The 26,767-nt window shown below is 36.9% G+C and overlaps 2 protein-coding genes across 2 annotated transcripts; both read left to right on the forward strand.

Annotated features, from left to right (window-relative positions):
• The first annotated feature begins 1,898 nt into the window (after nucleotides 1-1,898).
• Nucleotides 1,899-8,529, forward strand: LOC132180545 (nicotianamine aminotransferase 1). The gene is made up of 7 exons (XM_059593420.2): nucleotides 1,899-2,304; nucleotides 4,200-4,539; nucleotides 4,684-4,902; nucleotides 5,077-5,136; nucleotides 6,316-6,471; nucleotides 6,557-6,650; nucleotides 8,047-8,529. Exons 1-7 carry the CDS (start codon nucleotides 2,024-2,026, stop codon nucleotides 8,163-8,165), a joined length of 1,269 nt encoding a protein of 422 aa, XP_059449403.2. The 5' UTR covers nucleotides 1,899-2,023; the 3' UTR covers nucleotides 8,166-8,529.
• Nucleotides 8,530-9,316: 787 nt separating this feature from the next.
• On the forward strand, nucleotides 9,317-24,767 carry LOC132180547 (tyrosine aminotransferase). The gene is given in 10 exon segments (XM_059593421.2): nucleotides 9,317-9,702; nucleotides 9,792-10,188; nucleotides 17,411-17,750; nucleotides 18,124-18,303; nucleotides 18,306-18,344; nucleotides 18,766-18,825; nucleotides 23,566-23,721; nucleotides 23,807-23,859; nucleotides 23,861-23,898; nucleotides 24,338-24,767. Coding segments are annotated over 9 exon segments (1,254 nt in total). The 5' UTR covers nucleotides 9,317-9,702; nucleotides 9,792-9,919; the 3' UTR covers nucleotides 24,457-24,767.
• Nucleotides 24,768-26,767: the final 2,000 nt, after the last annotated feature.

Here is a 26,767-nt window from a genome sequence, read left to right on the forward strand (position 1 = left end):
AATCATATCATCATTGTACATTAATAATATGATTCACTTGAAATCTTGAATAAAGTATTTAAATTGTTATTGAATCATATGATTAAGTATTGGTATTATACATTTATATTATTCATATGCATATGTAGACTTATATAGACTTATAAGTTTATAACATACATTGAAAATAAGTCTCTAGATATTTAATTGTTGTATTAGTATGAATTAGTATACTTATGAGTTATGTCATATTATATATGTATAATTTGTTATTATATAATCAAATGATTTAATGATCAACTGATCATGTGATATAATCATTTAAATTATAGTGATAATATATTAATACTCAAATTGTGATTTAATTATTTTTAAAAAAAAATTATGATTTAATGATCAAGTGATTATATGATATAATTATATAAATTATAGTGATAATATATTAATACTCAAATTGTGATTTAATTATTTTTAAAAAAAATTGTGATTTAATGATTAAGTGATTATGTTATATGTATAAATATTTTTATAATTATAATTATAAAAATATATTATATAAAAAGGCGGTTAATACGGTTAAGCGGTTAGCGGTTAATGGTTATAGCAGTTAGTGGTTAGGAATCGCCCGCATTGACACCCCTATGGCTAGCCACCCTAGATCATTTTTGTTTTTGTTTTTTATTTATTTGGCCCTTGGGCCTTAGAATTTCTAAAAATAAATCTTAGCCTTTAACAGATATTCTTCAGTCTATTTAGGACTAGAGATGATTCGTTTCTTTATTTTAAACACTTAAATAAAATGAACAGCTAAAAATTTTAAATTCATAAATCTTTTAATAGCTCTCTTCTTAAAAAGACATAAGAGAAAGTCCTAGCATCATTGGCAAAAGAGGAGAAACGTGTGTGCGTGGATAAAAAAAAAAGAGAATAAGTTATATAGGGAGGTTGCACAAAAGTCACATTTTGTGCCACCAATAAGAAGCTGACACATTAGCCAATTTCATTAAACTTGTACTTAAAACAAAAACTCAACCATACCAGATTATACTCTAATAAAATAAAAAAAATTATTATTATTTTTTTTAAAAAAATAGAATTGAAGGGGTGGCCAACCCACTTTGGGTGGCCTGGGGTGGCTCGCCGGCCATCCCATAGACCATGGGGTGGCGGCCCCACCCCCAGCCCATGGAGGTGGCTCACCAGCCACTCCTAGGCCGCCACGCCCAGCCCAGGATCTCGGGTGGTTGGCCGCCACTTCCAGCCCATGGGGGTGGCCGCGCAGCCACTCCCATGGCCTGGGGGTGCCTTGCTTGCCACCCAATAGGCCATGGGAGTGGCCGGTGAGCCACCCTAGAACCAGATCTTGGGTGGCGGCTATGGGTGGCCGGCGAGCCACCCCAGGCCATGGGAGTGGCCGTGCGGCCACCCCATGGCCTTGGGGTGGCGGCTGGCCACCCCAAGTGGGGGAGGGGTGGCTAGCCAGCCACCACTTCAATTTTTTTTTTTTTTTTTTAAAAAAACAATTAATTTTTATTTATAATTTGGTGTAGAAAGGCTTTTTTTTTATAAACTTAAGTCTTAGCTTAAGTGTCACATTCTGATTGGTTGCACAAAACTTACATTTTGTACATCTCCCTATATAAGTTATTCTAAGAAAAAAAATCAAACAAGCAGAGTGTGGTGGAGAGGCAAAGGAATAAAACAATAAAAAAAAATAAAAAATTTAGATAATATAATAAATAATGTGTCGGAAGAGTTTAAAAGGAGTAATTTGGAGGGACCGACTATCAATAATTGAAAATGACAAGCTGTCACAAGCAAACGGTAGTTTGACGGAAAGGTATCCTTTTCCATTCCAGGAGAGGAGCCATTTAGGCATAAATGGTTGGATTAAATTGTCCAAACCTTTAAAGTTGAGGACAATTTTGTCTTAATCTAATCACAGGAAGCGTCGGAAAACGTAAGTATTGTCTTCTCAAAATCAAAGAATAAAATCCCAACTCAGCTGATTCCCCCACCACTGCAAAACGAACGACCCAAGAACATGGAAAAAGGGTCGGAGTTGGAGAAATGGGGTTTCCGAGGGAACGAGAAGCTGAGCGCGGCGCTGGCGTCGGCAGTCACCGTCCGAGGCATTCTGATGAAGCTATTTGAAAGTCTTAGCAAAGATGATCCAAGGCCGACCGTGCCTCTCGGCCACGGCGACCCCTCGGCGTTTCCGTGCTTTCGAACCGCCGCCGTAGCCGAAGATGCCATTGTTGACGCTGTCCGCTCCGCTAAGTATAATGGCTACGCACCTTCGGTTGGTATCCTGCCGGCGAGGAGGTAATTTCTGTCCTTTTCATGGCTTTTTGTTGATTCAGAACTCTTCTGTTATCTTTTTCTTTTTTTTTTTTATTTCCTTTGACGTGTTCTGTTTTCGTTCAGTCCTATACTCCTATTTTTAAGAGAAGTAACAGTTCCCATTATTATTATTATTATTATATAATTACGTTTTGATTTTTTTTTTTTTTTTTAACATTAAAAGTCGGGAAGTATTTTTAAAATTTTAAATCTTAAAAATATTTTTTAAACTTTTTAAGAGCACTAAGCAGCAGTTTTTCAATCATTTTTTTTTTAATTTAAGGAATAAAACTATTTTTCGATTCTCTATAAAGCAACACGTCACATCTCTTATTTTTTCATACATGAATTAAATATTATTATTTTTTTATCATTGCAACTAATGAGAGAGGAGAGAAAATTATTGAGACATGTGAATGAGAGAAGAAAGAGAATGAGATTTTTTATAACTTAACAATGCATATGGAGTCTACAGTCTTTTCCAATGCATTGAGAAATAGTATAAATACTCTTTGTTGGTTAAATTTAGGACTTCTTATGTAAATTGTTTTTGTAATTTTTTTAAAATTTTTTCTAAATATAAAAAAGCTAATGAACTATAAATAGTCTGTTGGTAGTACTCTCACTTGAATTTGTTTTAAGTAGTTTTGGTGCAACTGCGGCCGCATATTTTGCAACTTTAAAGCAACAGAAATGTAACATCAGCCGCCCCCAATAAACGAGCTTCCCATCTTTTTGATACCTTTATTTTATTAAAAGATTTGATTCCCTATTATTATTATTATTATTATTATTTTTCTAATTTTTCTAATTGTATTTTAGTCATTTTTAGAGTCAGAAAATCAAGATTTTAATTTTTTTAATCTATTTTAAATATTACACTATTTTTTAAACTTTGTATTTGATTTTGTTCCTATTAGTTTTGGTGCAACTTGGCCACCTATTTTATGGATTGAGGACAAAATTGGCATAATATGTTGATGATGCCGCCAGAAAAGACGGCTCATTTTGGCATAATATGTTACATGAGAAGTATCTTGGTAGACTGGTGGTTGAGGCCTCGAGGGGGGTAGTCGGTCTACACCTCAGTCCCCACTATATATATATATATATATATATATATATATATATATATATATAGTTGACAATATTTCACGAGACTTATGTTAGGAAATTAACACAAAATCTTATAAAAAAATCTTATTGAAAGAGGATTTAAACCCAAGACTATTATTGCAAAAATTTGAAACTCAATGAGCTTTCCAAAAAGGGCCTAATAAAACTCATAAGGGGGTAAATTGTATAGCTACATAAATGAAGGTAGAAGAAAAATTATATCTAAAACTTCTTGTAACAAAGACTAACAATTTCCCAGTTCTAGCTCTTCTTCTTATTAAATGTGTAAAATTATGCGAAGAAACGAATAATCAGTTTGCAGGATTTTGTTTCTGAGAAATTTCGCACCAATTTATCATGCCTAGATAGGAAAGGAAGCTAAATTTTGCGTCAATTCACAATGGGCTCCTCAGATAAAAGTTAAATTTGAGCAAAACGATCCACTTTATCAAATTTAGAAAGCCATTTTGAAAAATGACAAAAATTTCCTCCAAAATTGGATTAGAGAAAAATTCTTCAAACCCATCTAACAAAGTGCCCTGTGTCTTTTCACATGTAAGAGGTACACGTTTTTTAATGTAACTAACAGAATCCTTCACCCCCATTAACTCCTCTTCTGTGACCACCATCAACAAGATGATCATATGAATGCTATGAGCCTGTAAAGAAAAAGCAATGGAACCCAGAATCTGTAGTTACACATATAGTCACATTCAATGGTAATTATCTAATTTAGTTTGATGCTTGAATATTTCTAATAGGGCCATAGCAGATTATCTGTCTCGTGATCTTCCATACGCTTTATCGCCAGACGATGTTCATGTCACAATTGGATGTATCCAAGCAATTGAAGTAACAATGGCAGTCCTTGCCCGCCCTGGTGCCAACATTCTGCTTCCGAGACCCGGCTTTCCATACTACGAGTCACGTGCTGCAGCTATAAATCTTGAAGTTCGTCATTTTGATCTTAATCCTGAAAAGGGTTGGGAGGTTGATCTTGAGAGCATTGAAGCTCTTGCTGATGAGAATACTGTTGCCATGGTCATCATAAACCCTGGCAATCCTTGTGGAACTGTCTATACACACCAACATTTGAAGAAGGTAGGTTACATCTTTTTCTGTTTCTTTACAGAATTAATTTAGTATATATAAGTAGACAAGCGTATAACTAATCCTGATTTACTGCTTTTTTGTAATTAGATTGTTGTTTTAACGTTAGTGGTGGTCGATTTTTTGGAATGTTAGATTGCAGAGACAGCAAGAAAGCTGGGTATTCTGGTTGTTGCAGATGAAGTTTATCACCATCTCACTTTTGGAAGTAACCCGTTTGTGCCGATGGGAGCATTTGGATCAATAGTGCCTGTTATCACACTAGGGTCTATATCAAAGAGATGGATTGTACCAGGTTGGCGACTTGGTTGGATTGTGACAAATGATCCTAATGGCATCCTTCGTAAACTTGGGGTCATCTCTCTCTCTCTCTCTGTGTTTGAGTGTGAGTGTGTGTTAAGCTTGTATGTCTTTACACACAGCACATAAGAAAAATATGATAATGGTTCTGGATCATATTACAATCCTATTGTATAAATAATAACATAACACATATAGTATTCTCACATCCGTTTCTTTTCCACTCAGGTTGTGGAATGTATTACGAGCTATCTCAATATGGCAGCTGATCCACCAACATTCATGCAGGTTTATAAATAGCGATTCTTTTTTTAAAGAATTTAAAGAAAAAGAAATATATCATATGATAAGAATGCAACAATTTTTCCTCTTTCAGGCACATTTAGAACTTAATTAACATTCATTTTTATCCTGTGTTCTTGTTGGAGAAAATTTATCTGAAAGCCAATAGAAAAATTTCCTTCAATAGCAGGCTAGAAAAAGGACTTGGAAGCCCCAATATCTCTATACCCAGCCGACCATGACTTCACTATGTTCTTAAGGGTTTGGCTGAATGGCTCTTAGGTGAATCCTACTATTAACTATGTTGCAACTTTCTAGAATTTGTTCCGATATTTGGGACATGAACTATGTGGTTGCCAATTAGCTGCTCAGACACTTCAGTGTTAAAGCAATGATTAAATGATTAAATTTACTTCTTCCTATAAGCTTAAGTTTTTTTTGAAATAACTGAAAATTTAACATGGTATGAGAGCCAAAGGTCTTGAGTTCAAAACTTTACTCCATCATTTACCTCCCATTTTAATTAAATATTCAACGTGTTGTGCATCACTTATTAAAATGGAGTTTGAGCCCACAATGTTAAAGTAATGATTAAGTGGTTAACTTTATTTCTTCCTATCAGCTTAAGGTTTTGGGATAACTGGTAGTTTAAAAGCATGTTTGGAATTGTGTTTAATAAATAGTGCTTTTAAGTCAAAAATTGCTTTTTGACAAAAATTTCATTTTTAAGCTTTTGCCAAAAGTTCGTTTTGTCAATTTTTAGGCTTTTTAGACCATTAAAAGCGTTATTAATTTTTTTTTATCAAACGGGTACTTTTTCTTCAATCGGACTTTTTAAGTGTTAAACGCACTTTTAGACCTTTCAAAAACACACCTAAACAAGCCTAACACTTAGTAGCTCAAGAAAATAAAAGATGAGATGACTCTGTTGGCTTCTACTCCCAATCCATAGCATACTAACATGAGATCCCTTTGGGGTCCCTAAAATACTGAGCACCAGCTTCTTGGCGTACAAATCAAACTTAATTTGGATAATTCATTCATTCATCCATTATTTGACTCCTAGTAGAATGCCATTTTCCTTGATACATAGATATGTAGCTTATTATCATATGCATCTGAAACATTTTATTGTTCTTTCCTGTCCCAATCATCCATGAATGTATCAATGTCTTTATGTATCAGGGTGCGGTTCCTCATATGCTTGAAAAAACTGGGGAAGATTTCTTCGCAAAGGTTATTGACATCCTAAGGGAGGCTGCAGGCATATGCTATGATAGAATTGAGGAGATCCCCTGCATTACTTGTCCAAATAAACCAGAAGGATCCATGTTTGTGATGGTAAGGGCATCAAATGTTTGACATATTCGTGCTCACAGATAAATAAAATGTATTGAAGATGTTTTGACTGTATAATTTGTCACAGGCCAAGTTAAACGTGTCTTTATTGGAAGACATTGATGATGATATGGACTTCTGTCTCAAGCTGGCAAAAGAGGAATCAGTTATTGTCTTACCAGGTATGCCACGAGGTCTTTGAGATATTCCTTGAGCTAGAGAAAATCCAATTTACAAGTTCAGATTTGCAACACATTCTTGTCTTCCTTTTTGCTAGTTTTCAACACCTTAGTGTCTGTTTGGCTGCTCCTACTTGGTAATATAACTGTTGTACCAAAATTTTTCTACACTAGTTGAGAAAATTTTGGAATTAATTTTAGAGAGGGTTAAATACTTGGAACCCCGTTAGGGTTTCACTTTTTTATTTTTTCTTCCTTAGGGTTTATTTTGTATCACAGGAGGTCCTTATGGTTTTGGTAAAAGACCAAATTGATCCTTTCGTCCATTGACCGTTAGTTGACCTAATAAAACTTCACGTGGACCAATTAGAAGCTGACATTTGGCATAACTAATGATGTGGCATCTAATTAAAATTTTTATTTAAAAAAAAAAATTAAAAAAAAAATAAAAATTGAGCCACCCCCTCGGCCATTTTGGGGGTGGCTTCTTTGGCCATAGGGGTGGCCGAAACCACCCCCAAACCACCATTGGGGGTGGTTTCGGCCACCCCCTTGAGCATTTTTTTTTTTTTTTTGAAAAAATATATATTTTTAATTATTTAATTTTAATTTAAAAAAAATGAAAAATTTAGTTAGGTGCCACATCATCAGCGATGATGTGGCCACTTATGTCAAATGTCAGCTTCTAATTGGTCCACGTGGAGTTCAGTTAGGTCAACTAACGGTCAATGGACGGAAGGACCAATTTGGTCTTTTACCAAAACCACAAAGACCTCCTGTGATACAAAATAAACCCTAAGGGAGAAAAAAATAAAAAAGTGAAACCCTATGGGGGTTTTAGGTATTTAACCCTTTTAGAGACTTTAACCATGTCGAGTAATACTATAACACCTATTTCACATCGACTGACATAACGTATTTTAAGTGGCTTACATTTTTATTTTTTAAGTAATTGATATTATAAGCCACTTAAAACACCAACTGACACGCTTATTGAAGCGGAGGTTACTAGTTCGAATCTCCCTCCCCACTCTTGTGCGAACATGTAAAAAAAAAAAAAACAACTGACATGGCGTATTTTAAGTAGTTTACGCTTTTTTCTTTTTAGTTTTCTTTTTCTTTTTCTCTCAAATGGTTGACATTGTAAGGCACTTAAAACACGCAATGTCAGACGTTGTGGCATGAGCGTGATAAATAAGTGTAGAGAGTAGCATTATTTAACTATGTTTATTAAGGATGGCAATGGGGTAGGCTAGATCTTTTAAGTCTCTCCTACAGCCACCCTTCACAATCAAAATGCAATAATAATTTAATTATGATCTCCCTTTCGCACTTTGTGTGGAATGATTTGGTTGTTGATCATTTGAAAGTTTTACCTTTTTTTGGATTTTTCCTTCAGGCGTGGCCGTTGGGATGGAGAATTGGCTGCGCATAACATTTGGAATTGACCCTTCATCTCTTGAAGATGGCTTTGGGAGGATTAAAGCCTTCTGCGAAAGGCATGCCAAGAAACAGTAACATGGGAGCAGTGGTGATCAACAACTAGCCGTTGTTGGATCTCAAGCTCAAGCTAGTCTCTCATGGTGGTTTCCATGTATGTTAAAAATAATAACTGTGATAGGATTTGTTAATAAAATCCCTTCTTTGAAGTTTTGCTAATCAAGCAAGACATAAATGAAGAAGGGGTACTGGTGATCTGCAACTTGCTGTTGCTCGATCTGATCATGTTATGTTATTCTTGGTGACTTGTAATCAACAATGTCGTGTTGTTGATCCATGCTTTTATTTGATTTCCTTGATCCATAAAGGAGTTCGTAGATGTTTTTGAACTCCATGTGTACAATGATGTTCGATTATAATTGGAATATAAAATATTATTCAATGATGTTTTATTATCAGGGTGATTGTTATTGTTAGAAATATAATATAGCGGAAACATAAACATTGGTACCTCACATGTACCGAAAACAAGATCTAATGTAGTTGTTCAATGTGTATTTCCTCTCGACTCTCCAGCATTTCTCTTCTGAGCGGTGGAGTGTGTTACTAGAGCGATACTCACAATACTCATAGTCTAAATGTCTCACCATATTTTAGAAAACCAAAAAGGGAGTGAATGTTTTCCACGCTGCAACGTACAACCTAAAAATAGTTGGGCACACTATACCAAATCCTGTAGAGACCAATATAGCAACATCTCTATAAGAGCTTGTTTTGGTGCGAGTTTGCATGACTTAAAAATGCGTTTAACACTTAAAAATTTTGTTTTTAAAAAAAAAACTCGTTTGGTAAAAAAAAATTAAAAACGCTTTTAAGGGTCTAAAAAATTTAAAAAATAACCAAAACGCATTTTTGGTAAAATGTTGAAAAAAAAAATTTTATCAAAAAAAAACTTTTTTTTTAACTTAAAAACTTTATTTTTCTAACACAATCTGAAGGATGCTGGCTCATTATTCCTCAACTCATTTGGTCACATCATATTAAATATCTTCAATCCTTCTCGTCGTTCTCGAGTTTAATATTTGCTTAACCTTCCCAACAGATGATGAACCAATGGTTAATAAAAAGTAGGTTAAAAAAGAATCAAAATTTAATATATAAAATGATTTAAATGTGGCTGCATGTGTAACGAGTAATGCTGGTGTGGAAGCCCACGATTACACCGCGTGGCATGGACACCCGGCCATGCCCATCCGACCGTACCCACTGTCCACCGATCAAGCCATCCACGTGTAATTCTGAACATTTTCCTAATCCAAACAAAAAGTCATCTCAGAAACAGAATCAGAATCAGAATCAGATATCCCGGCGGCCTAAAGCATTAATTACCATATATAACAGGAAATTTTTGATAAATCTTGAAGAAGATACGTACCCAAGACCCAGATGCTAAAGCCACAAAATACCCACCTCGAAAACAGAGAATTTTGAAGCAAACCGGGCGGAATCGGCCTTCCGGCGGCCGCACGGTGAGGGAACAAAACTGGGGGAGTGCCGCCTGCCGTAGTGGTTTCAAGAATAATTTCTTGGGGAGTTGTTTTCTGAAGATGATAAGGTTTTCAATTATTTTATTTTATTTATATTATTTTATATTTAATATACAAAAAATAGGGGTCTGACCAGTGTGATTGTTTAATATATAAGGAAGAACATTGCTCACCGGTGCGAGAGCTTGCTTGTCAAGAAATGGCTACTCCAACTACTATTAATAAAATCCCGACGAGCCAACTCAACCAGCTGATTCCCCCACCACAGCAAAACGAACCCAGAAGATGGAAAACGGGTCGGCGAGATGGGGTTTTCGTGGGAACGAAGAACTGAACGTGGCGTCGGGAACCACCATCCGAGGCACTCTAACGAAGCTAATGGAGAATCTTGACAAAGATGATCCAAGGCCAACCGTGCCTCTCGGACACGGCGACCCCTCGGCGTTTCCGTTGTTTCGAGCCGCCACTGCAGCGGAAGACGCCATTGTGGACGCTGTCCGCTCGGCTAAGTATAATGGCTACGCGCCGACGGTTGGGATTCTGCCTGCAAGGAGGTAATTTCTACGTTACATATAGTATGAGATATCATGGCTTTGTTTTTCTTTCCTTTCTATGGCTTTTCGTTGATCCTCAAGTTCATCTTCTCTGGATTTTCTTCTATGTTCTTTTCCTTTGGTGTGATATATAATTTGTCTATATTTTTCTCATTTTTTTTTTTATAAATTTAATAAATGAATCATTAAATTTGTGGGTGATACGTGTGATAGATAAATCTAATGGATGAAAAGAGAAAAATATGAAAAAAAAATTAACACCAATCCTTTCTCATTTTCTATTTTTCTTTGAAAAATTACACGTGACTATCACAAAATTATAATGAACTCCATTTTGTTTAAAAAAACGAAAATATTCCTAAAAATTCTAAAAAAGAAAAATATCTTAAAACACACACACATATATATATTAATTATTTCATAACTATTACGCAATTTTTTATAATTTTTTTTTTTTTAAAAAAACATTTATAAAGGCAATTTTTATCACTTTCGGTTGAGAGGGGGTTACATTGCAATAATTTCCTAATAATTTAGATGGGACATTACTTCAAGTGAAAGTTTGAATATCTAACTTTCCTTATTTCTTATTGGTGGTATCTTTGCTACGTATAATTGTCCAAATCGCAGTCTGGTAGTTGTAGGGACAAGAAAGTGAAATATTATATAATATGGTCCTGCCACATTATATAATTAGATAGTACGCTTAATCTCCCCTAGTTTGGCTCAAACGAAGACAAAGATCTGGTTCAAACATATTTTATGGAAAATGACAAACTGGAATAATATATTATTATATAAGGCCACCCAAAAAGACAGCACACACACACACAATGTTGGGAACCAGGTTCATCCCACATGCAAAAAGAGTAATGCTACTCCAATCTCATTCCTGTAGTACTATTGGCCTGATGCGACAATGTATTAGCCCTTGGATCATCCTTGATTAAAAAAAAAAAGAAAAAGAAAAAATCTAGTGGTTGATGGGTATTGCCGCATTAACTTAGTACTATGAGAGTGGGATAAGAGAAGAGTATTTGAATTTTCACGTGCAAAGTAGGAAATCAGCTCCCATATCATTATTGTGCTATAACTATTCAAGTCACGATATAAGATATATGCTTCTAATTTAGAGGATAATTTTTTTTTTTTTTGACATGTCCGCACAAGAGAGGGGAGGGGGATTCGAACTAGTGACCTCCACTTCATTAAGTGTGGTCCTAGCCGATTGAGCTACCTCTTGGGGACAATTTAGAGGATAAATTGTGCTTCAATCAAGGTTAGCATGGGGTTAATTACACGTTGAAGAGGGATTAAAGCATTGAAACAGTCGCATGAGAACTACTATAAAAGGTAAATTATGATCGGGTAAAAAAGGACTTTTGGGACTCGCACTTCACAATTCCCATCTCCTAAACACTTATTGACTTGAGCATTAGAGTTATTCCACCCCCGGCACACTTCATTGCTTACATTTCCTCTCGTTTGCAAATACAAATTTGTTGGTGTTTGACACAATGAAAACTATTCTAACAAATAGTGTAGTCATTTTTCAATCAGAAATGAAGGTAGAAGAAAAAAGATCTCCAACTTCTTGTAAGGAAGAAAACAATTTCCTACTTCTAGCTCTTCTTCTTATTAAAGTGTAAAATTATGTGAAGAAATGAATATCCAATTTGCAGGCTTTTGTAAACTAATTTCTCTTATAATATGGTGATTATGTGTTTTTTGAAGAAATCATTCTGAATTTGGATCCATGTTACCTATGAAAAGCATATCATGGGTGGTAGTTTTTCTACTGTCTTGTTTGGCCGCTTGTGCTGTTTCTTCGCCTGGCTGGTTGTATTTGACAAAAAACAGAGGAAGAATTCTGTATATTATTTTTTCATATATCTTTACAAGGAATAACCATGTATAAATAGCATTACAATTGAACCTATTCTCGGCTTAAGCTAATTTCAAGGCAAGAATAAAGGATTTTATTCTTATATGGCAGGATTGTCAATCAATCCTTATATGTAGTGATTGGCAATCCAAGATCTTTCTTCCCATAATAATTCCGGATGACAACTCACGCTAACACTCCCCCTCAAGTTGGTGCATAAAAATCTCTGATGCCCAACTTGTCCAGTGAGTTGTGAAACACCTTGCTGCACACAGCCTTTGTAAGTACATCTGCCAATTGATCCTCGGACTTGATAAACGGAAAACAGATTATCTTGGCCTCAAGATTATGTTTAATGAAATGTCGATCTACTTCCACATGTTTGGTTCGATCATGTTGGACAGGGTTGTGTGAAATAGCAATTGCAGCCTTGTTGTCACAAAATAGATTCATCTCACTGTTTGGGGCAAAGCCAATTTCTGTTAGTAGTCTTTTAAGCCAGAGAAGCTCACAAAGACCCTTAGCCATCCCTCTGAATTAAGCTTCAGCACTTGACAAGGCCACCACGTTCTGCTTTTTGCTTCTCCACGTAACTAGGTTCCCACCGACGAACGTGAAGTACCCTGAGGTGGATTTTCTGTCTGATATGTTTCCTGCCCAATCCGCGTCTGTGTATCCCTCAACTCTAAGATGATCATTCCTGGAGAACATGAGCCCTTTTCCTGGAGATGACTTTAAGTATAGAAGAATTCTGATCACTGCATCCATGTGATCCTCACTAGGGCAATGCATGAATTGGCTTACCATGCTCACGGCATAGGCAATATCTGGGCGAGTATGAGAGAGATATATAAGTTTCCCTACTAATCTTTGGTATCTCTCTTTGTTTGTGGGCACTTGGTCTGGATATTCTCCAAGTTTATGGTTCTGGACAATTGGTGTGTCTGCAGGCTTACATTCTAGTAGTCCCACCTCCGATAGTAGGTCTAAGATATATTTCCGTTGGGAAAGAAATATACCTTGTTTTGATCTAGCAACCTCAATTCCCAGAAAATATTTAAGTCCTCCTAGGTCTTTCATTTCAAATTCCATCGCCAAAAGCTTTTGGAGTCTTGATATTTCTTCTAAGTCATTGCCTGTAATAATCATATCATCTACATAGATTATTAAAGCTGTGACCTTACCCAGTTGACATTTTAAGAACAGTGTATGGTCTGAGTTACTCTGGTTGTAACCATACTTCTTCATTGCCAAGCTAAATCGCCCAAACCATGCTCTCGGTGATTGTTTTAAACCATACAGTGCCCTTTGTAATTTACATACCACTTCAGACTCAGAGTTTGCTGTGTAGCCCGGTGGAACATCCATGTAAACTTCTTCCTCAAGATCACCATGGAGGAAGGCATTTTTTACGTCAAACTGATGCAATGGCCAATCCTGGTTTGCTGCAAGAGACAGTAGTACTCTAACCGTGTTTAATTTTGCCACTGGTGAGAAGGTCTCTTGATAATCTACACCGTATGTCTGCTTGTAGCCTTTGGCTACTAGCCGAGCTTTGTATCGGTCTATTGAGCCATCTGCTTTGTGTTTGATGGAGAACACCCATTTACAACCCACTGTCTTTTTTCCTTTTGGTAAAGGGACCAGAGTCCATGTTTCATTTTTCAGCAATGCCTCAATTTCTTCCTTCATAGCCTGAGTCCATTTAGGGTTTGCTAGTGCTTCATGGATTTCTGTAAGGACCTGGTATGAGGAAAGGTCATGTACAAATGTCTTGAGTGGTTTGGATAGCCTCTTTGTGGACACATAGTTGGCAATTGGATACTTTGAGCTTCGTTCTCCAACATCTGGGGAATATCGACTTGGTGGTTTGCCACGATTATGCCTGAAAGGTAAAGTATAGCCAATAGAGGTATTCATATTACTAGAGTTTGGAGGTATAGTTGGGGAGTTTACCTCAGGAATATTCTCAGGAGATGGGCCTTTGGGTACTGGGGCGTGGGGGGTGTCTCTTTCAGCTTCAGGTAGTGTAGAAACTTCTCTGGGGTCTGGCTCAATCTCTGCGGACATATCCAGTCCTGTATGTGGTTCTCTTTCGTGAACCTCCTTTTCGTTGTTAACTTCTTCATAATTGTGGATTTCAGCCTCGTTAACTCTTGCCCAGTCCAATCTCAACCAATTCGGCTCTTCACTATGGATCTCCCCCTGATGAGCAGAGTTGGGTACTGGAGAAGGAAAGAATGGTTCCATTTCCAGAAAAGTGACATCCATAGTCACGTAGGAGCGGTCATTGGCTGGATCATAGCAATGGTATCCTTTCTGATGTAAGGCATACCCTAAGAAACAACAGTGGATGGCACAAGGATCCAGCTTCGTGCGTTGGGTCTTATGGAGATGGACAAATGCAACACAACCAAACACTCGGGGCGGAATCATCAACATTGTAGGTAAGGTGACATACGTAGACAACGTATGTAGGGGAGTCTTAAAATCCAAAACTTTGGAAGGCATCCGATTGAGAAGATGCACAGCTGTGGCAACGGCATCACCCCAATGTCTACTAGGCATATGGGCTCCAAGTAATAAAGCCCGAGCAGTTTCAAGAATATGGCGATTTTTTCTCTCAGCCACCCCGTTCTGCTGAGGAGTCTAAGGGCAAGAAGTTTCATGAATAAGACTGTGACTTTGGAAATATTCATGAAACTGGTGGTTCACATATTCACCACCATTATTTGATCTAAGAATCTGAATCTTAGCAGAAAATTGAGTTTGAACCATAGTGTGGAACGACTGAAAAACACGTAGTACCTCATGTTTGTGTTTTAACAAGTAAAGCCAAGTCATGCGAGTACAATCATCAATAAATATCACAAACCAACGATTTCCAGATGTTGTAGAAACGGGAGAAGGACCACATACATCGGAGTGAATTAAAGCAAAAGGAACATTACTTTTATTCATGCTCAAGGGATAAGTAGCTCTATGACTCTTAGCTAGAATACATGTTTCACATTTGAAATCAAATAGTGACATGCTGGAGAATAAATCAGGAAATAAATGTTTCATATAACCAAATGACAGATGTCCTAACCGGAGATGCCATAGCCAAATCTGTCGTTTTTTTTCGTCAACTGGATGATGCATGTGATTTGCACGTCCCACACTGAGATCATCCACATAGTATAGCCCCCCCACTTAGTACCACGCCCAATGATCTCCTTGGTAAGAATATCGTGAAGCAAATAGAAAGTGGAATACATGAGTACGACACAATTCATGGCTGTGGTAATCTGACTCACAGATAGTAACTTATGTGAAAGAGAGGGAACAAGTAAACAATGGGTTAGTGATAGAGTAGGTGATAAGTTGACTGTGCTGGCCCTGTGACTGGGGAAAGACCCCCATTTTCATTTGCAATACACATTCGCCGTGGTTGGGACGTTTGTACAAAGTCTGTGGCATCAAATGTCATGTGGTCGGACGCTCCCGAGTCAACCACCCACGAGCCGTTATCATCATCTCGAGAGGAGCTACAGAGGGCATGACTGCATTTACCTGGGTCCGTGGCCGGTGCATCTCCCTTAGAAGTCTCGACATGAGAAGCGAGAGAGAGACATGGTTCTGTTGTAGCCACTGCAGCCTGACCAGTTCCTCCATCCGAGGCAGCATCACGGCGTTTTCGAGTCTGAAGTTCATTCCACCAGTTTGGATATCCATGTAGTTTGAAGCAAGTGTCTCTGGTATGTTTCGAATTTCCACAATGTGAACACTTGGTTCCATCAGAGGGAATTCGTGGTCGAGAAGGGTTGCTGCCTTACCCATTGCCGAGAGAGAGAGACTTGGTGGAAGATGGGATATTCTGTCCAGACCTGAAGCTCTTCGAAGCCAAGACTGCTCCCGGATTATCACTAGAATCACCTGTGATCATAACTGCCTGCCGGACAGCTTCCCGACGAACATGAGCGTATGCTTGTTCAATAGTAGGGAAAGGTTTCATCTGTAGTATGTCCCCTCGAATTTTATCAAGCCGATCATCCAGGCCATCCAAGAGGACATACACCCGGTCTTCCTGAAGCATGTCGTTGTAGTGCTTAATATCAGCCACGCATTCCATCGGGTTTGGTCGGCGAAAATCAATCTCACGTCATAGGCCCTGGAGGTCAGTAAAATATTTTTCAAGAGAGCCGCCTGCTTGTTTCAGCCGAGTCACACGTCGCTGGAGATCATACACCTGAGATGTATCATTTCCGTCAAAGTAGGTGGTCGCAATGGAATCCCACACTAGTTTCGCGGTTGGAAATCTGATGAAGTTTCCGATCAGTGATGGTTCCATGGAATTGATCAGCCATCCTTTGACAATGGCATTGTCTGTGCGCCACTTTCGAAAGGATGGATCTATTTGTGGAGGTTGCTGGATATCGCCATTAATATATCCCAATTTGTCTTTGCCTGAGATATACATCTCGACAACTTGGGACCAGAGGGCATAGTTGGAGCCGTCCAACTTAATGCCAATTGGAGCAGCAGTTGTGTCGGTGATCTGGGTTGGAGCCGAAGCTTTGGTCAAAACTTCGTTCATTCTAGTGGTTAATTCGGTAAGGATGGATGTTGGTAAGGGGTCATAGCAAGATTGGTCAAATGTTGGGTTGTCGGTAGGTTGGTCAGTGCCGCTCATAGTTGCGGGTAAAGTAGATGGAAGGAATTAGGATTGAAAAAAACTGTAGGTGACATGATCAAAAACCTGCTTTGATACCATGACAAAAAACAGAGGAAGAATTCTGTATATTATTTTTTCATATATCTTTACAAGGAATAACCATATATAAATAGCATTACAATTGAACCTATTCTCGGCTTAAGCTAATTTCAAGGCAAGAATAAAGGATTTTATTCTTATATGGCAGGATTGTCAGTCAATCCTTATATGTAGTGATTGGCAATCCAAGATCTTTCTTCCCATAATAATTCCGGATGACAACTCACGCTAACAGTATTCTCAGGGTGGTACTTTTTTTTTTCCTGCTATGCTGTTTCCCCTTGCTTTCTGTATTCTTATTTTCTTCCTTTTAGTAATATTTATCCATGCAGAAAGGAAAATCCCCTATTGCAGTGTAGACAGCTTTTTGACAGAAGTTGATGGTTAGCCTTTTTTGTGACCACAATCAACAAGATGATCAAGTTCACTTATTTCCCTTTGAAAAAAAAAAAAAAAGGGAATGTAAAAAACAATGCACATTTTTGAAACTGTCATTATCATATAAATGCTGTGAACTACTTAAATGGTCATCATATTCTGTCAATCTAATTGGATTTGATGCTTGAATATATTTATAATAGGGCCATAGCAGATTATCTGTCTCGTGATCTTCCATATGCGTTGTCGCCGGATGATGTTTATCTCACAACTGGATGCAAACAGGCAATTGAAATAGTACTGACAGTCCTTGATCGCCCGGGTGCCAACATTTTGTTTCCAAGACCCTACTACCCTTTCTATGAGGCATATGCTGCATCTAAATGTCTTGAAGTTCGTCATTTTGATCTTAATCCAGAAAAGGGTTGGGAGGTTGATCTTCAGAGCGTTGAAGTGCTTGCTGATGAGAATACTGTTGCCATAGTCATCTTAAACCCTGGAAATCCTTGTGGAAGTGTCTATACACACCAACAGTTGAAGAAGGTAGGTTTTACCTTCTTTTTCTGTTTCTTTTTTTTTTTTTTTCTTTTCTTTATAAAATTGATTGAAATTTGATTACTATACTAATATTCCCTCACATACTACATTTTTCCTATAAATAAGGATCTTTGTTTTGTAAACATTGATAAAGTTAGTGAGATCATAATGTAGTCCTTGAGACAATTCACAGCGGTAGGCTTAGATTACCCCAAAATACCTTGTGTCTTTTCTCTCTTTCTACTTCTGCTTTTCTCTCCATATTTTATTGTTCATCATAAATTTCGACAGTAATAAACATGAATTTTCTTAGGTTCAAACTTTTTGTAATTAGATTGTTGTTTTAACGTTAGTGATGGTTGATTTTTCTGAATAATAGATTGCAGAGACAGCAAGAAAGCTGCGCATTCTGGTTGTTTCCGATGAAGTTTATCACCATATCACTTTCGGAACTAAACCGTTTGTGCCGATGGGAGTATTTGGATCAATAGTGCCTGTTATCACACTAGGGTCTATATCGAAGAGATATATCCTACCAGGTTGGCGACTTGGTTGGCTTTTGTGACAACTGATCCTAATGGCATCCTTTGTAAATTGGGGGTCATCTCTCTCTCTCTCTCTCTCTCTCTCTCTCTATCTATCTATCTATGTGTGTGTTTGAGTGTGAGCCTGTTTGGGATTACATTTGAAAAATATAGTTTTTAAGTCAAAAAATGCTTTTTGGCAAAAGGTTCCGTGCGTTTCAATTATTTTTAAGCTTTTTGAACCTTTAAAAGTGCTTTCAATTTTTTTTACCAAACGGGTACTTTTTTCTTCAAATAGACTTTTTGAGTCTTAAACACATTTTTAGGCCTCTCAAATGTACGCCCAAACTGGCATTGAGTGTGTGTTAAGCTTGCTTGTCTATGCACACAGCACATAAGAAAAATATGATAATGGTTCTTCTGCGTTATATTACAATTTTATATGAATTATAACATAACACATATAGTATTCTCACATTCGTTTCTTTTCCTCTCAGGTTGTGGAATGTATTACGGGCTGTCTCAATATGGCATCTGATCCACCAACATTCATTCAGGTTTATAATTGCAATTCTTTTTTAAAGAATTTAAAGAAAAAGAAATATATCATTTTAAAAGATTGCAACAGTTTTTCCTCTTCCAGGCACATTTAGAACTTAACTATGTATTTTTATCCCGAGTTCTTGTTAGAGAAAATTTATTAGAAGCAATAGCAGACTAGAAAACTGACTTGGAAAGCCCCACCATTAACTATGTGGCAACTTTCAAGAATTTATTCTGATATTTACTTAGTGTTTGTGGGACATGAACTATGTGGTTGCTTATTAGCTGCCCAGACACCTCAGTGGCTCAAAAAAAGAGAAGAAAAAGAAGATTCTATTGGTGTCTACTCCCAATCCTTAGCATACTAACATGATATCCCTTTGGGGTCCCTAAGATACTGAGCAGGAGCTTCTTTTTCTTCTTTTTTTTTTTGAATGAATGAGTATTTTTACTAAAGAAAATTCAATGTTTACAACACTTCCAGGTTTTAAAAAACTGGAAGTGTTGTAAGACTCCATTTGAATGCCATAGATCAAGCCACATATAAATGTCATTTCCATCTCCAACCTTGAATCTAATGAACTTTCTTGCAACCTCATGCATCTTCAATAATTTTCTCCAACTCCAAGAGCAAACTTGAGGTATTTTTACCAACCAAAAGCTCTTTCCTTTTAGCAAGTATTATTTTATACATGCAACGCACAATGAACCTGCTCTTGCAAAAAGATTCCATATGTGCCTCATCATTGCTGCCTTGTTCCAATCCTCCAACCTTTTAATCCCCAGCCTCCCTCCTTTTTTGGTACACAAATCATGTTGCTTGACAAATCAGGATCCAAGCAACCTTAGCTCTTGATTTAGTAGCATCGGTACTTGACCATAGAAATCTGTTGAGTTTCTGTTCCAACAGACTAATGATCTTCTTGGGTAGGATAAAAATGGAGGACCAGTACACTGGGACGCTAAACAAAACAAAAGACACAAACTGCAGTCTACCAGCAAAGGAGAGCTTTTTGGACAGCCAAGAATTAATTAAAGCTAAAATTTTTCTCTAGCAAAACTCCACAATCTGCAGTAGTCAATTTTGTGGATGTTGGATTAGGCCTTTGACCATCTCATCTAAAAATCAATTGATGTCCAGTGAGTAAAGCCAAAGCCTTTTATGGCATTCGAAATCGCACTTTGTAAAGCATATTCAAAGAGTCGTCTATATGAGTAGAGTGGCATTATTGCACTTCAACAAACCCTCCTTCCATGTGGCACTCCTGCGACTTGAACTCATGATCTTAGCTTTGATACCATTTGTTGGATCGGGCCTTTGACAATCTCATCTGAAAACCAATCAGTGTCTAGTGAAGGAAGCTAAATCATTTTATGACATTCGAAATCGTATCTCTCAAGGCATGTTCTAAGAGTCGTCCAATGAGCAAAGCTGTACCGTTGCCCCTGAACAGTAGATATTAATGGAAACCCCAAGTAGTGCACAAGTAGCTTCATTTGCAGACAAGCAACGGGAATTTTCGTCTCTAAGTCATTAACTCTTGAACAGAAAACAGAGCTTTTATTTAGATTGGCTATTAAACAAGAGATACCAGCAAACTCAGCTACATCATCCTTAATAGATTGAGCAAACTTGATGGCTGCTGCAGAAAACATTAGTAGATCATCTGCAAAACACAAATGGGAGAGCTGCAATTTTGAACAGTTGGGATGAAACTTTATAGAGTTCTTCAAAGCAGCTTCAGCAAGTAAAAGGGAGAGAACTTCCACAGCTATCACGAAAATATAATGAGAGATAGGATCTCCTTGTCTTCACCCTCTACCCCCTTCAAAATATCCAACCAAAGTTCTATTGATAGCCATTGAGAATCCCGAATCACTCGATTATCCAGCTCACAAAAATTAAGGGAGCTCCAAAACATTTCAGACACAGCAAGATGAAATCCCAGCTTACAAAATTGTATGCTTTCATCAAATCTACTTTATGGTAGTCTCGGACCAGCTGCTGGGCAAGAGGAACATTCTCTAGAATACTTCTTTGCGGTATAACGGCAGCTTGGTTGTTGCTAATGACAGCATCCAACCCCGGCAGAATTCTGTTGGCTAAGATCTTTGTTACCACTTGTATACCACATTGCAACAAGCAATTGATCTAAAGTCACCCATCCGGGAGAGATTTTTCTTTTTAGGCAAAAGTGTGAGAATGGTGGCATTAGTTTCATTAAGCAGCTTTCCTGACTTAAAGAAGGATTGCACAGCTTCCATTAGGTCCGAGCCAATAGTAGAAGCCATAGAAAATATTGCATTCCTAATCTCCTCATAACTTCTCTCCCAATGTCTACAATAACACCATCTGGAAATTTTTTCTGGATCAATTGAGTTACCCTCTCCTTTTTTCTGTCATCAAACAAAACACCACTTGGACTAAGCAATTTTTTATAAAAATCGTCTGCCACCTGCTTAATCTGCTCCATTTCTTCAACCTTGACATCATTTTCATCCCAATGATGTTTGATAAAATTCTTAGAATTCTTTATCTTAACCATATTATGGAGGTAAGCATCATTATGGTCACCAAAATTCAACCAATTATTTCTAGCCTCCAATTTACTAATGGAGGTAAATTCATGTAGGCATGCTTTCTCACGCTTCAGGCGTTCAGCTTTACCATTTGAAGCTATAAAATCCCTTTGGGCTTGTTCAAGTCTCTCCCTAGCTTGTATAAACCATATGAGAAAGCCCTCCAAATACCTCGGTTTTCATTTGCTTAAGAATCTTTTTAACAGCTTTGAGTTTTGCATAAAATCTGTAAATTGGCGCCCCTCTCACTTCAATGCTCCACCCTTTAGCAACCGAATTTAAGAAATCAGCATGGGCAGCCCAGAATTTAAAGAACTTGAATGGCTTAGGTCCAAAGCTTTGGACTTTCCCCACAATTATACTATCAGGATAATGGTCAGAGATTCCTCCATCTAAGAAATCTACTACCATTTGTCCAAATCCATCTAACCAGACTTCATTTACCACCACATGGTCAAGTTTCTTGGCTAAAAACTCATCAAAATGCTTGTTATTCCATGTATAGAAGCAACCTGTATAAGCTAGATCAACAATCTCCAGCTTTTGAATGCAGTCCACAAATTCAAATTTATATCAGCTCCTCTTTGTATACTTTGAACCACATTAAAGTCCCCTGAAATAATCCAAGGGCTTATACCAATCTTGTTTTTGATCAAACTCACATGCTGCCTTGTTGCTCTTCTCTCAATCCCCTTATTTGCTCCATATACAAATGTGTGGAACCAGTTCAAGTTACCATTAAGCTTAGTTATTTCACGGCTAATGGCTTGAGTATGTTCCTGCAGAGTACATATATTAGCCAAACCTGGATTCTAACAATCCCATATTCGGCCAAGATAATGACTATTATAGTTGTGTAAGACATCCCATCCAAGCACAATATTCTCCATTATCCTTCTTGCATTCGCCTCCTTAACTCTAGTCTCCAATATACAAATGATAGCTACCTTCAACCTCCTGTATGTTCCAAGCTAGTACTTCTATCAACATATGAGTGTAGGAGAAAAACCTCTTTCCTTATTTTCGTCATCCACACCTATCTCCCCGTTCGGCTTCAAAGATCTCCAAGAAAGTTGTATTAGGTCTATGTATTCTATTCTATTCCCCACAAACTCCCCCTTTAAAACTCTCCTTGTCAGCCATTTTAGTCAGTGCAGCAAAAGAATTAACACATTCTTTCCTTCCCAATTGTTTTATCAAAAGTGCCCTTCCGACTTCCATCCTCTTTAGCCACCTACTTATATACTTTTATTTTTTGTTTACTCACCACCACTTGTCTCTTCTGTGCCTGGACTTTCTTTTCCTGCTTTGAACAAGCGAAAGGAACATGTCCGAACAAGTTACAGGCTTTACATTTTGGGGGTATCCATGGATATTCAATCCCAATGGTAATCCTTTCCCCTGCCCCCATGTCAAGCTCAACTTCTCTAGGAAAATCCGAGTTCAGATTGACTTCTACCAATGCATGTGCAAAACCCAATCTTTGCTGCTCTTCAGTAACCGAGTCAGCATAGAGGATTGCGAACACTACTAGCCCCATAGCTTAAACATATAGGGCTCCAAAACTCCATTGGTGAGTGCACTAGTTAAATCCAAATCAGGGGAATGGAAGATACATATATCTTCTACAATTGCATTCCTGGCTGCCATTTTCTAAGGATTAAAGGCTTACTGGAAATATGATAAATCTTAGCTTCCCTGACTGCATCACTAGTGCTCTCATCAGTGAACCGAAAAATATTGAGCTCGAGGACTCTTAACAAGGTAAAATGGCAGGGATTATCCCGAAAAGGACAGCAAGCAAAATTAGTACAAATACCTGGTATATCTGGCCTCCGATCACTGGAGAAGATTCCGATCACCTTGAGGATCCCCAATGCGCTCTCACGCACCGTTCACCACACTTATCAAGCTTCCTGCACTTTCGGTTTTGATTTCCAGCCTGGCTCCATAACTCTTTTTCTCCTTTACCCCTTCTTTTTGCTAAAATGCATAGTTTTCAATGGTGTTCTTGGGCGTTATACATGTTGTTTTTGTGTGTGAGCACCAGCTTCTTGGTGTACTAGTCAAACTTAATTTGGACAAACCTGTGATATAGTAATAGAGAAATACTGTAATCATCCATGCATTCCTCTTTTCCTTCTCTTGAATGTAGCAATGTCTTTATGTATCAGGGAGCGGTTCCTCATATCCTTGAAAAAACTGGCGAAGATTTCTTCTTAAAGGTTATTGACATCCTAAGGAAGGCTGCATGCATATGCTATGATAGAATTGAGGTGATCCCCTGCATTACTTGTCCAAATAAACCAGAAGGATCCATGTTTGTGATGGTAAGGGCATCAAATGTTTGACATATTCGTGCTCACAGATAAATAAAATGTATTGAAGATGTTTTGACTGTAAATTTTGTCGCAGGCCAAGTTAAACGTGTCTTTATTGGAAGACATTAATGATGATATGGAGTTGTCTCAAGCTGGCTAAAGAGGAATCATTTATTATTTTACCAGGTATGCAAAGAGGTCTTTAAGATTCCTTGAGCTACACAAAACCCAATTTACAAGCTCAGATTTGCAACACATTCTAGTCTTCCCTTTTGCTAGTTTTTCAACTAAAAAAGTTTGACCTTAGTATCTTTTTAGCTGCTTGGTTGTACCATAGTTTTTCTACACTCGTTGAGAAAATCTGAGAATTAGGCTTGTGGTGAAAGGTCTTGGTCTTTTTTCTTTTCAAAAAAAAAAAAGGGTCTTGGTCTCTAATATCATGCATTTAATACTATCATCAGGGTATGAGCATTTAGGGTGAACTTATAATGGTGGCCCCAAAAAGGTGTTTAGGGCAACACTTTTAGGGTTTCCTCCGTATACCCACCCATAACATTTTGTGGGGGCATGATTTGGTTGCTGATAATTTGGAAGTTATATTTTCTTTGGATTTTTCCTCCTCCAGGGTTGGCTGTTGGGATGAAAAATTGGCTGCGCATCACTTTTGCAATTGACCCTTCAGATCTTGAAGATGGCTTAGCGAGGATTAAGGCATTCTGCAAAAGGCATGCCAAGAAACAATAAGCTCAGGCTAGTTTCTCATGGTGGTTTCCATGAATGTTGAAAATAATAATAGTGATAGGGTTTGTTAATAAAGTCCACTCTTTGAAGTCTTGCTAATGAAGCAAGACATAATGAAGAAGGGGTGGTGATCTGCAACTTCCTGTTGCTTGATCCCATCATGTTATGTTATTTTTGGTGAAGTGTAATCAACAATGTTGTGTTGTTGATCCATGCTTTTATTTGATTTCCTTGAACCATAAAGGAGTCTTACATGTTTTTGAACTCCATGTGTACAATGATGTTTGATTATTGGAATAGAAAATATTGTTCATTTTAGGGAATAAAACTACTTTTTGCTTCCTTATCAAAATATATTTTACAATAACTTTCATTATATTTCCTTATACCATTAAAATATTATTTAGGGAAACTGATGTGGATGTATTTTTGTGATTTTTTTGAAATGTTCTCTAAACATAAGGGAATGGGTTATAGGAAATTTGCTGCTAGTGGTGATTGTTTATTGGACTCTAGCAAGAGGGAATCAAAATTCTCTATGAATCATGTAAAAATTAAGTGGAAGGAAATTTCTTAGAGCCATGCAATGGACGAAAGCTCGAGCTTTATTCGATTTATGTGGAGGGGGCACTTTGTACGGTATCTCTTGAGGATCTAGTCAAGGTAAAGCCTCAAATGTTCGGGCTATCAAAAAAGAATCTTAATCAATATTTTCAAAAAATTCGATAAACCTAACGAATCAACGACATCAAGGATAAAATTTTGAATTTACCTCTAAAGAGTTCGGATTATATTTTATTTAATTTAATTTAATTTATTTATTTATTTATTTTTTTAAAAGTGAATCATCATAATAAAGTTCTAAAAAAGATTTATTTTGTGGGAGGGGAAATGGCATGCTTGTAATTAGATGCATATTTGAAAAATTTCAAACTCTTTTGTGTGTGTGGGTAAATTACATTTTGAGTTCACAAACTATCAACTTTAAGTCATTTAGTATTTACTCTTAGAAACGTTAATTCACTCTATTTTGACAAACAACTAGCATCTCATTACACTTGAGGGAAACGAGAAAGGTGGTTAAGTTTATATATATATATATATATATACCTTTATTTTAAGTTAAATAAATGCTTAATACAACTAATTGAATACTCTCCTATTGAAATGAATATCTACTGTCTACACGTTCACCTTCCTTTATTTACATTTTACACAATTGGCAGCCCCTTCACAAGTCTTTGGATATTTTCGTAAATTATGGATGAAGAGATTTTATTTATTTTCTTCAACTAAGGCCCCACGTAAGAACATTTTAATTCTAGCTTGATCCACACGAAATGCTATTCCTTCTTCTTTTGAATTTCTGAATTGGCATTTTCCTTGTGTTGTTTGTACTACACTTCATCTTTGACTTGGTATATATATATATATATATGTTTCACTATGTTAGCATAGAATTCGCGAACCAAACTCGTTGATATTGAGTCTACAGTAGAGAGCACATCCCTCCATAGTTGATGCTTAATTAATTCCAAATTGGGTAAAACAATTTATATGCTTTTTCAATTTCGAAGTCTTGTTTTAAGCATTTTATTTTCTCAAAATAAGATTTTATTTTCGTCTCAAAATGTAAGTGGGGAAAGATGAACACATGATCTCATTTGGGTTCCTTGTAGAAGCATGTGGCCTTGTAGGTTTTAGTGCTACATTCATTTTACAATATTTCAACATTAATAAAATCAGGGAAGTTTCTTTTATATTTCCTTTTCCTCTTTTGAAAGACTTATTAAATATCAAACAAACTGACAACATGGTCATATAAAATCTCTCCCTCTTTGTCCTTTCCAAGTTATTATTATTATTAGACATGTTTGAAAAATAATTAATTAATCAGCGTTTGTAGGGATTAATAATAAAATAATTATTTTTAGGCTCTGTTTGTTTTGGCGTAAAACATTTTCCAACGTTTATCTCGTACAGAAAATCAATAAATATTGATGATAGTTTCATTCAATCATATTAACCCATAAATATAAAATTTATTCACAACATAAAAATATGAATATAAAACAACTAAAAAAAATTAACCTAAAAATTATGTTTAATTAAAATACACGCATATTGACTAATAATGATCATATATTTTCATATAATTTGAGGAGTTGCAAGGAAGAGAAAAAGAGATGGCTAAGAGGAGTTGAAGAGAGAGAAATTTTTTTTTTTTTTAAGATTAACAGGCATTCAAGGGTGGAATTGAGATTTGTGTAATTGTTTGTAATTTAGACAAAGGCGAGGGCCTTTATAAGGCCCA

Source organism: Corylus avellana, chromosome 5, assembly GCF_965113065.1.
Source record: "Corylus avellana chromosome 5, dhCorAvel1.hap1.2, whole genome shotgun sequence".
NCBI classification, from domain to species: Eukaryota; Viridiplantae; Streptophyta; class Magnoliopsida; order Fagales; family Betulaceae; genus Corylus; species Corylus avellana.

Bases quoted from the DNA above. Each gene is read 5' to 3' on its own strand.
- LOC132180545 (XM_059593420.2), top strand. From the start codon at position 2,024: ATGGAAAAAGGGTCGGAGTTGGAGAAATGGGGTTTCCGAGGGAACGAG. The intron at 4,540-4,683 runs GTAGGTTACATC...TTGGAATGTTAG, and splicing joins CACACCAACATTTGAAGAAG to ATTGCAGAGACAGCAAGAAA. The intron at 4,903-5,076 runs GTCATCTCTCTC...TTTTCCACTCAG, and splicing joins GCATCCTTCGTAAACTTGGG to GTTGTGGAATGTATTACGAG.